The following is a 12046-nucleotide window of genomic DNA, read 5'->3' on the forward strand; positions in this document are numbered from 1 at the left end:
CAAAATGCCAGCATACGCCAGTGTCACAAAAACATGTTACATCTCCTAGCCTAGTGATTTACAAACAAATCTGTACTAGTTCAAACCCATTTATGTTCACCATGGTCTAGAGGGTTTCAAAGATATTTGTAATTGTTTACTGTAAGATATTGGATAGAACTATAAAAGGATAGTTTTCTTCGGGGGGGGAGGGGTTGATAAACCATGTTCAAAGCTATAGCATACATTCTTTTCGATTACATAAAACAAAAGCATTTTGAAGCTGTTGTAAAGCCCAAATGAACAACCATTCAGAAAGTCACCAGTCATCTGACAAAAAGACAACACCCCATGATAGCCGATATCCCCATACCATCCTTATGTATATAGTCTGTAATATAAACAATAAACAGCCTGTACACTTTAAAAAATCCTACTACACTGCCATTTCCCCCTGGAGAGAGGATGAGGAAACAACAAATCACATGTAGCAGATGTTAGTTATGTCACTTAATGCACCACTGGTAGGCACTCAGATACTATGGTGATAAAGGTGGTAAAAGAACCTGTAAAGAATAGAATAGACTGAAAGCCACAGTCAGTCAACTGTACACAAGAAAGGAACTTGTACTCCATAGCAATCTGGACTTAAATTCTGTACCAAAGTCTCTAAATTCTGCACTCTGGAGAAGCAAAATGGAAAAATAGTGAAGCTCTATTTAAACTAAAACCCCTGATTTTTAAAATTGAAATAATTACAAAAATGAGCAATAGAACGAGCACAGTCGTTTGTTGTTATTTATTTTTCACAGTCATCACATTCAGTTTTCAATGTGGCAAAGATTTCTGCATTGACAGTATACAACTACATTGTAGAAGTTATAATGGGGAGGAGGGAGACCAGAAGTTTTGCAGGTGGATTGAAGCCAGCTGAAGTTTTGGGGGGAATGAGGATAAAGTCCCTGAATGCGAAGACTTTGTATCAAGTTCCTTTAGGAATCTTTACATTAAGTGTAAGGAAAGGGCATCTGTAGAAACTTTAGGATGTTTAGACTCCCAGAATTATTGAACTTGATACTTGCTCTTTGTAACCTTTTTCATTGTTTGGAGGACTCTAGTGAGGTGGATCTTTTGCTAGAAGCAAAGAGAATTTGGATCATATCCTGAAAGTAGACTGCTTCAATTTTTAACTCTCTTACAAGATCCAAGCAGCAAAGTTGTAGCCGTGTTAGTCCCAAGATCTGAGAGAGAGAAGGTGGGGGAGGTAATATCTTCTTTTGGACCAACTTCTGTTGGTGAGAGAGACAAGCTTTCAAGCTACACAGAGCTCTTCTTCAGGTCAGGGAAAGAAACTCCCAGTGTCACAGCAAAATGCAAGATGGAACAGATGGTTTAGCACAAGTACTTAGCACATATTGTAAGGGATTATTTAAGGTAGAGTGCCCTGTTAACACCTCTGCAGTCGTAGGACAAAAAAGGAGAATTAGTAGGTTACAGATTGTAGTAATAAACTATAAATCCTGGTTTCACCCACATATTTATTGGGTCAGACAATCACTCTGTTCTCCAATGAGCTCACACAAGAAAATGATAACAGACAAGAACACCCTATCACCAGTGTGTGAACAACTGCCCCAATAACAACTATGTGGGTGGTGAAACCAGGATTTATGGATTTTTACAACAAACTAACTCACTATCCCCCTCTTTTTGTCCTATGACAGCAAAGGTGTTAGTGGGCCATTCTACCTTGAGTAGTCCCTTAGAATACATGCTAACTACTTACGCTAAACAATCTGTTCCACCCTGCATTTTGCTGTGACACTGGCAGTTCCTTTCCCAGACCCAAAGAAGAACTCTGTGTGGCTTGAAAGCTTATCTCTTCCAATAGAAGTTGGTCTAATAAAAGAGATTACCTTGCAAATTTTGCAGCGATCGCTGATATGGGTTTCACCCAAACAGCGTAAACAGTCCGCGTGCGGATCACTCACTGGCATCGGTCACCTACAAGTGTCGCACGACTTAAAACCCGGGGCGCGGGGCATGCCCCGGCCCAGGCGCACTAACTAACCTAAACTAAACTAATAACTACAGGTACTATACACTGAACGAACAAGAGTTCTGGGGAAGAGCTGCAGCAAAACTGGAGCAGAGCAGTTCCAAAGCACCTTCACCAGCCGCAAGAAGGAACTGAGGGTGGGGGGAGCATGCAACGCCCCTTATACCGCGCCATGGAGGCGCCACTCCAGGGGTTGCTAGGGGCGCTCCCCTACAGGTACCGCTAGGGGAAAAACTTCCGACACCGGTGCACGTGGCGAGCACGCACACCTACTGTGGAATACACATGAGCAATCACTCGTAGAAGAATTACCTCTGAGCCTGTTTTTACTGCCAGCTTGGGACTCCAGAACCCTGTCTTGTTGAGCCAGACAGGCTAGCCTGCTGCAACACAGACCCAGGGTCTGGTCCCCAAAGCCGGAGACTTAACTGAAAACAGCTCAGCATGTTGCCTGGCTCCAGCACTCAGACACCCAGTTCCCAATGGGATCCAAACCCCAAATAAATCCGTTTTACTCTGTATAAAGCTTATACAGGGTAAACTCATAATCTTTCCACCCTCTATAACACTGATAGAGAGATATGCACAGCTGTTTGCTCCCTCAGGTATTAATCACTTACTCTGGGTTCATTAATAAACAAAAGTGATTTTGTTAAGTATAAAAAGTAGGATTTAAGTGGTTTCAAGTAATAACAGACAGAAGAAAGTAAGTCACCAAGCAAAATAAAGCAGCAACACGCAAGTCTAAGCCTAATACATTAAGAAACTGATTACAGGTAATATCTCACCCTCAGAGATGTTCCAATAAGCTTCTTTTACAGACTAGACTCCTTCCAGTCTGGGCCCAATCCTTTCCCCTGGTACAGTCCTTGTTAGTTCCAGTAGACATCTTAGGTAGAAAGCAGAGGCTTTCCATGACTGGAACCCCTTTGTCCTGCTCCACTCCCTTTTATAGCTTTGGCACAAGGCAGGAATCTTGTGTCTCTCTGGGTCCCCACTCCTCCTTCTAAATGGAAAAGTACCAGGTTCAAGATGGATTTCATTATCAGGTGACATGGTCACATATCCCGGTGAGACCTCATTCTTCATTACCCAGGGGCTGGCCCACAAGTACACAGAGAGGCTTGCAGGTAAACAAACCATTTACAACCAATTGTACTAGTCAATGGGAGCCATCAAGATTCTAAACCACCACTAATGGCCCACACTTTGCATAGTTACAATAGGACCTCAGAGTTATACTTCATATTTCTAGCTTCAGATACAAGGACGATACATGCATAAAAATAGGAATGACACACTCAGATGATTATAAGCTTTGTAATGATATCTTACAAGAGACCTTTTGCATAAAGCATATTCCAGTTAAATCATATCCACATTCATAATCATACTTTTATAAAGCATATGGAGTACAACGTCACAGTATGTTGATTTTGCATGTAGAACTGGACCATGAAATAGGGCATCTAGCCTGTGAAGTAGAGGCAGGTTTGGACTACAGACATCTCTAATTGGTCTGATTAACATGGTTTTATTAGTAAATTTAGGATATTTGGGATTACCTTGTGCTTTCTAATTTTATCCTTCAGAGTACTTTGGAGACAGAGAATTCAGATGGAATGTATACAGGGAGGATTGTGGCTAGAAAAAAATAGCTGAATGCTTCTGTATGGTGTCGGTTGGGCAAACAAGCCTCGTCTTAGAATTCTAAACTTTTATATTACTTGGAAATGTGTTGCTTTAGACAATAGTTCGATTGGATCATTCTCTGCCTACCTAACCAGTCTGCATTTTCATTGTTCTTTCAATGTGAAGAGATTAAATGGATCCTAAACCTATCTCCACACAAAAAGAACAAGTATCTCTCAAGTGAAGTTTGTTCCTCTTTGCCCATTTATATACATCACTAGCAGATTTTTGTTGTTTCTTGATTTCTTCCACAGAAACTTAATTGCAAACTTTGTAAAAGAAAGGATGTTACTGGAGCAACAAGGGGACCATGAAGAATCAAAGTTTTATTGCATATATTTTATGTTACTAAATTGTTCTAAATTAGCACTTAGAACATTACTGCTCAGTTGTTCACTACTGTTAAAAAGACACTTGACTTTCAGTTCTTTAAACCCTTTAAAAGAAGCTGAATAATGTGTCTTTCACTGACGATTTTCCCCTTTTACATCTGCTAAGCATTGATTTCCCCCCTCCCTCCATTTCTAATGAAGCTTAAAATTAATAAGACTTCTTTATTTACTTCCTTGCTTGATAGTCACACAGCTCTAGAAATAAGATGAGTTCGTAAATTGCTGCTGTACAGCCAACAGCGGGAGAAGAACATTTTTTAAAATTCAGGTTCTTCAGAACTGTCCCTATACTTTGGGCATGCACGTGTTTTATTTTGTCACAGTGACTTTAGTTTTTCAGTATGCAGACAGAATGAGTAGGTTGAAAATATTTTATTTGTCTACAGTGTTGGACATTTCATCATACGCTGAGGGTGCAACTAATGTGAAAAACACAGCAGGGTTGTGGAATTCAGAGTAAAAGAACAATTTAAAATTCTTTTATCCTAAAGAGGATCTTAATTTGTAACTGTTTTAAAATGTTTAAGTAACTAAAGAGTACACAGCATGGAGGAATTTCAATTTATAAAAGAATGTTTTTTTCTTATATATTCCAAACCTAACACTGTTTCAAAAACCAGTAAAAGCTGCTAAGTGGAAAACAATGTACTTACATATCAACTGCATTTACAAAATCTAAGTACTTCAAAGCATGCAAATAAATGGCTCAACGTGTGATCAATAATATACGCCCATAAAATTGAAGTAGAGAGAGATGCACACTGAACCTCAGCAGAATAACCTCAACTCTGACCAGGTGTATTGGAAGATTTTTTATTTCAGTTTCTGTACTGAAATATTTTGCTTTCATGGGTGGTAAGTGGAAACTACCAGTTAATAAAAGTTCTCAAGTACTTACCTGCTGTTTCTTTAGAGTAATGTTGTATATGTAGATTAATAGGAAAAGTGCCTAACATTGATTTATATTTAAATTAGTGTACTTGTATTTCAGGCCGATCAAAATGTGCCTTCCAAGAGTTTTGGTTTTGTATATTATGCCACAAGTGTATACACTGTTTGCCACTTACTAATATTTTTTGGTTTAGAATTTCTTATGATTGATCTTTATAATTAAAATCTATTTGTTCAAAAGTATATAGTGTAAGGATGTTTCAGGACCATCAACCAGACCCACATTACTTTACAAATGCAGCAAAGCAGACAACCTCTGCTTGCTGTAGCAGACAAAACAACTTCTAACTCAGAGTTCAAATCCAAGGAACAGGTTTATTTCACAGGTACAGAATGCCACACCCGGTGATCAGCTGCAGTGTAACAGGCCTATGGTTTGGCTATATTCATATTGACAAATACAAAGCTTAAGTTTCAGTATAGTTTTTATACCCAAGATGACACACTGCTTTTATCAACACCCCCTCCTTTGCTTCATTATATAAAACTAATTAATATCTATTAGGGCTGTCAAACGATTAAGTAGACGCTTTGTAACCATAGTTGTAGACAGAGCAAGTTCAGATGAGGAAAGGGTGTGATGTATGTGCAGGTCACCATGGGCCCCAAGAGAGAAAGGCAGATCTTGTCCAAACCAAAGGGTTGGAAAGTCACCGAAGTGATCAGCTCTCGCATTGTCTGCAATCTGTCCCATGGCAGATAAGTTCGGGCAGATGTCGTGTATATGTGAGTTCCGATGAACTCCAGGGATTGTGTAGGGCAAAAAGTCAATTTTTCCACACCGACGTTGAGTTCCAGGGAGAAGAGGTGTAGAAGCAGCTGGGACATTGATTCCCAGGCCTCTTCTTTGGACCTTGCTGCTATCAGCCAGTCGTCTAGATATGGAAAAACAAGGATCCTCTGACATCGGAGATGAGCTGCGACCACAGAGAAAACGTCTGTGAACACTCATGGGGCAATGGTAAGTCCGAATGGGAGAACCCAGTATTGAAGATGTTGAGGTCCCACCTTGAACCCCAGGAACCTTCTGAGAGGTGTATATAGATATGGAAGTAGGCATCTTGCATATCAAGAGCCGTAAACCACATTCCTTTTTCTATGGAGGGAATGATTGCTGCAAGTGTAATCATGCGGAATCTTGGTTTGGAAATTGAACAGTTGAGGCATGAGAGATCCAAGATCTGTCTCCATCCTCCATTCTTTTTGGGTACTAGGAAGTAGTTTGAATAGAACCCTGTGCCCTGCAATGGTTCCGGGAGGGGCACCATAGCTCCCCTCCACAAGAGGGAGTCCACCTCTAGTTGGAGAATGTCATTGTGTAAGTGCTCCATGTGTGGATCGCAGTGGAGTGTATGATGGGGGCATCGCTGTAAATTCTATGAGGTAGCCACTTTGCATAACATCTAGGACTCACTTGTCTATTGTTATGGCTTTCCATACTGGCAGAAAGAATTTGAGGCAGCCCCCAAAGGGGGTAGCCAGTAGTAGCATTGATGTACAGAATGGTTGATGGCTCTCTAATGACACTCAGACAACATTTATGTGACAATTGCTTGCGTTGCATGGATGATTGGGCAGTCGATGTAGGCAGCCAGGTTCTGTGGACCTTAGGGCATTTTTGAGGATGCTCGTAGCTACATTGGTGGCCTAGCTGTGGGACCTTGTAGTGTTCTTATTGGGGCAAGCGGTAAAACTTTCTCTTAGGTGCTGGTATGCAGATGCCCAAAGATCTTAATGTGGCTCTAGAGTCCTTTAAGAAGTGTAGGGAATCATCTGTGTTCTGGTTGAAAAGGTGTGATTTGTCAAACGGAAGGTCTTCTATAATGTTTTGCACCTCCCTGGGGAAGTCTGAGGAGTGTAACCAGGATTCCCTCCTAATGACAATCCCTATTGCCAACACATGCCCTGCTGCACCTGCTGAATCCACTGTGACCTGTAGCATGGACCTGACGAGTAACTTGACTTCCTTCAAAACCACCTGGAATTGGTTGCAATCTTGCGGTAGTAGTTTGTCAGCGATCTCAGCCCCTCATCCATTGTTGATAAAGTCATATCTGGCTATCAAGGCTAAGTAGTTGGAAATATGGAATTGGAGTCCTGCCAAGGAGAAGACCTTCCTACCCATGAAATCTAGTCTTTTGCCCTCTCTGTTGGATGGGGTGGAGCAGAGGTGTTGCTGCTTGGATCGCTCTGATGCTGCCTAGATGACCTGTGAGTTGGATGGAGAATGAGAGAATAAAACTCTGACCCCTTGCGGAGACATAGTGCCTCTTTTCAGCCCCTTTCAGAGTGTGCGCACATGTGGCCATGGTGTGCCCTACCGTGTGTGCCAGTTAGAGGATGGCATAGTTGATCAATAGGGCCACTCTCACAAGTACTGATGTGTGCAAGATGTGAGGTAGCTGGAGTTGACTGGTGGGGAATTGTCTCAGTGCCACTGGAACCTTGCGATAGTCATGCTTCTGGAATGGGAGCAGTGGACTGCGTCAGACATCTGTATCATCCGAATCAGAGGAGTCAGAGACCTCCCCAAATGGTGGTGCTGCTGGAGCCACCAGAACGGGAGATGGTAGGAACATAGCGGGAGGAAGGATCCATGTGAGCAGGTAACCAGATCGGGGCTCATGATGACAGCAGCCCTTCTAATGCAAACTCCTCCTGGGGACCCAGAGCGGCCCTAGGGGTCAATGATAGTTGTTCCACTGGAGGACCGGTACTGGTAACTGCATCTGCCTGGAGACCAATGGTTCCCAGGGCGCTGGCGGAGTCACAGGATCCGTGGTCAGTACCAACGGATCCAGTGATCGGTGCAGCCTCTTCTTGTTCTTCTGAATCTTGGAACGCGTGGTTCCTTCATTGTCGGATATCGTGGATGGTACCAAGTCCTTCTTAGATGTGGATGAAAACTTACTGCCATGCTTATGTGCATGCTTCCCTGGCTTATGGCTAGGCACCGGAGTGGGGTCCTTAGTGCTGGTACTGGCGGAACCCAATGGAGACTCTGCAGTAGGGGAAGCACTCTTCGCCTACTCAGGCTGATATAAGGGGAGGTTCCCTGACCAGGATCCAATGCTGGTCCCATGACAGCCTCCAAGAGGTGCTTCTTGAGGCAGAGAGCCTGGTTTTCTAAAGCATGGGCAGGGAAGGAGAGGCAGATACTGCACCTGGATGTGATATGGGATTCCCCCAAGCAGTACAAACAATGCTAGTGCTCGTCACTGATTGAAAACAAGCAGGGGCAGGAAGCACAGATTTTCAACTTCAGCATCTTTAGCATAATCCAGTACCCAGATCTGGGAGAGGAGGGACCATGCAGCAGTGAGAAAGAACTGGAGACACCAGCAGCCCGCTGTGCTCTTTATCACACTGGGAAAAACCATGACGTAATATAATTAATGCCAGTCAACATGGGTTTATGGAAAACAGATCTTGTTGTACAAACTTGATTTTTTTTAACAATACAAGTTTGGCTGATAAAGGTAATAGTGTTGATGTAATATACTTAGACTTCTATACAACACTTCACTTGGTACCACAAAATATTTTGATTAAGAAACTAGAATGATATAAAATCAACATGGTGCACATTAAATGGATTAAATGCTGGCTAACTGATAGCTCTCAAAGTGTAATTGTAAATAGGGAATCATCATCAAGCTGGTGTGTTTGTAAAGGGATCTGGTGGATATCGGCTTATGCTGTTTAACGTTTTTGTCAATGACTTGGAAGAAAACGAAAATTACTTATCAAGTTTGCAGATGACAAAGATTGGGGTGTAGTAAAATATTAAGAGGACAGGACATTGATATAGAGTCATCTGGATCACTTAGTAAGCTGGACGCAAGCAAACATATTTCAATACGGTCAAAGTAAGGTCATATATTTAAGAATCACATACGTGGTCCATACGTACAGCATGGTGGGGCTCTAAGCTGAGAAGCAATGATTCTGAAAAACACTTTGTGGCCATTGTTGATAATCAGCTGAACATGAGCTCCCAATGTGATGTTATGGCCAAAAGGGTTAATGCAATCTGTGGATGTATAAACAGGGAATACCTAGGGGAAGCAAACAAGTTATATTACCTCTGTACATGGCAATAGTGTGAGCGCTACTGGAATAGTGTGTCAAGTTCTGGCGTCCACAATTCAAGAAGGATGCTGAAAATTTGAAGAGGGTTCAGAAAAGAGCCACAAGAATGAATAAAGGATTGGAAAACATGCCAGATAGTTAAGGTTATGATTTAGTCATGGGTATTTTTTAGTAAAAGTCATGGACAGGTCACCGGCAATAAACAAAAACTCACGGCCCGTGACCTGTCCATGATTTATACTATAAATACCCCTTACTAAATCGGGGGGAAGAGGGGAGGCCACAAAGGGCCGCTGCTGCGGGGGAAGCCAGGGGTCCACTGCGGGGGGGCAGTGACGGGGCCAGCAGCAGCAGTTGCTCCAGCTACCCCGGGACCATTTGAGCAGCAGCCGGTGCGGCTGGCTGTGGGTCCACCCAAGAATCTGGATGCAGAGCCGCTCCAGCAGCGGCCGGTGTGGCTATCCCCAGGGCTACCTGAGCAGCTGGCCCCATAGCCAGATGCTTGGGCAGCTCTGGATTCAGCCACACTGGCCGCTGCAGAAGTCACAGAGGTTGTGGAAAGTCACGAAATCTGCGACGTTCGGTGACCTCTGTAACAGACATTGAGCCCTACGTATAGTGAAAGATTCTAGGAGCTCAATCTGTCTAGTATAACAAAGAATAGATTAAGGGGTGACTTAATCACAGTCTGCAATGAAAATGGGGAATAAATGTTTGATGAGAAGGCTCTTCAGTCTAGCAAAGGTATAACAAGAGCTTATTGCTGGAGCTTGAAGCTTGACAAACTAAAAATAAGGTGTATATTTTTAACGACAGTAATTAATCATTGGAACAACATACCTGGGCTGTGGTGGAACCTCCATCATGCAAAATTATCAAATCAAGCCTGGATGTTTTTTTAAAAACATCTCGTTCAAACAGGAATTAATTCAGGGAAATCCCATGGTCTGTGTTATGCAGGAGGTCAAACTAGATTATCACAATCGTCCCCTCTGGATTCATAATCCATAAATCTATATTTTCTTTTTAACTTAGGAAAAGAAATCTCCAATGTAATAATGGAGATTTAAAGCATATCAAAACTAAGAAGAAAAAAGTATCTCTCAATTGAATCAGTGTTAATTACTACAGGATTAATGACACAAGTGTTCATAATACATAAATCAATACAGCCAAAGCTTATTCGGATTCATGAAATTAGGAAACAAAAGGGTAACAACAAGGAGTTTAAGCATAAAAATACAAACACTTTTCTGTATTGTGGAAAAGTGTTACATCACTGGCTGAAAGACTGCCCAAAATGTATACCTGATAAAAGCCTCTTTTCTAAACAAATAAGGCAATATGGGAATAGTCATATCTGCTAACAAAAAATCTACATGCTGCGCAACACTATACATGAAGTCAGGTATTTAAAATTCAGTTATTAAAATGTCTAGAATTTCTCAAGAGGCAAAAGAACTTCATTAATGATACCTGATACTTTTCATCACTTAAACGCTCTATCAGAGGAAATATACTGAGATTAGTCATCAGCAGAATCTTCAATTTTATTAACCCTTTAAAAAGATGATTAACAAGGTGGGTGAGGTAATATCTTTTATTGGACCAACTTTCAATAAGAGACATGACCTCACCCACCTTGTCTTTCTAATATCCTGGCACCAACACAGCTACACCAACACTGTATACTTTAAAAAGAGGTCTGACAAAATATTCATTTACACAACAACAATATTGTAGTAATATTTCAAACTTCTTTTGCATTTTCCATCTGAGGACCTGACCCTACTTGACTTTTGGATGTGGGTGTGTGGTTTGTTTTTGTTTTTTTGTTGTTGTTTTTTTTGGGGGGGGTATTTTTTGGAGAGGGGTGTTGAGGGGAGCTGAGGGTTTGTTTGTTTTTAAACGAGTACCTAGTACCACAATCCCTGACACAATCATTAAAAGGTAGGAATAATAATCCATTAAAAGGCTGGAATCCAGAAGTAAGGGATCTGGTTCTACTAATGGTTATAAGCAATGAAGAGACCATGGGTCTACCCAGGGACCTAATAAAACTGGGAAGTGATAGGAAGATTGTGGGTGTATTATAGGGTTGTTACTCAAATTTCAGTGAAAAAAATAGATCATTTTAGGTTTGTTTTTCAGATCTATCTGAAAGTTTTCTCCATAGTGACTGTGTTCCAAACTTTGGTCACATTTTAAACATACACACAGTATAATTAATAGCACAATGTTACATTCCAACTACTACAACATTTGACAATGAAGTTTTTTAGAAATTAAAGTGTACACACATGCGTGCACACAGGCACTATTCATCTGAAACAAAACATACCTGTGTTCGAAGAATTTCACCCTTTGACAACTGCATATCACCAGTCAACTCTTTCACACTGATGCCTAGTGGCTCCAGACGCTTGCTGAAGTAATTTGTCATTTCAGCTGCCAAAGCCTTCATAGGAGCAACATACACAATCTGCACCAAAAGGACACTAGCTTGATAAATGAGCAAACTGCACAATGTCATTTGTTTCATGGCAACCAATACAAATCACAATTTATTGTGAAATATGATTCTAGGCACTTACAGTGAAAAATCTTAATAGTGATATATGAAAAGTAGTTATCTTTGTTAGCTAAGTGTGCCACTGTTTAGAGGACAATGGATTTTGTTTATACAGCCTCATTACTTTGAGAATTGGTTCTGCATCAAAGCTAAATGTATTTTCATAGCTTTTCACATGGGTAATAAGATTTTCAGAACACAAATAGAAATTGGTTTAACAGTAATGAAGTAAATCACCAGCATTTTCTAGGAGACCTGGAGAAGTATAATACCCTTGAAAACTTCTTGATTTCATATAATGTGTATAAC

At 41.3% G+C, this 12046-nt stretch overlaps 1 protein-coding gene across 1 annotated transcript in view; it reads right to left on the bottom strand.

Moving 5' to 3' along the window:
* Positions 1 to 12046, bottom strand: part of ASCC3 (activating signal cointegrator 1 complex subunit 3) — a 525526-nt gene that overhangs the window by 379473 nt on the left and 134007 nt on the right. Inside the window, exon 10 of the mRNA XM_065400559.1 lies at positions 11507 to 11647. Within this exon, the coding sequence (XP_065256631.1) occupies positions 11507 to 11647 (141 nt within the window). The remainder of the gene's footprint in view (positions 1 to 11506; positions 11648 to 12046) is intronic.

Source organism: Emys orbicularis, chromosome 3 (genome assembly GCF_028017835.1).
Source record: "Emys orbicularis isolate rEmyOrb1 chromosome 3, rEmyOrb1.hap1, whole genome shotgun sequence".
NCBI classification, from domain to species: Eukaryota; Metazoa; Chordata; order Testudines; family Emydidae; genus Emys; species Emys orbicularis.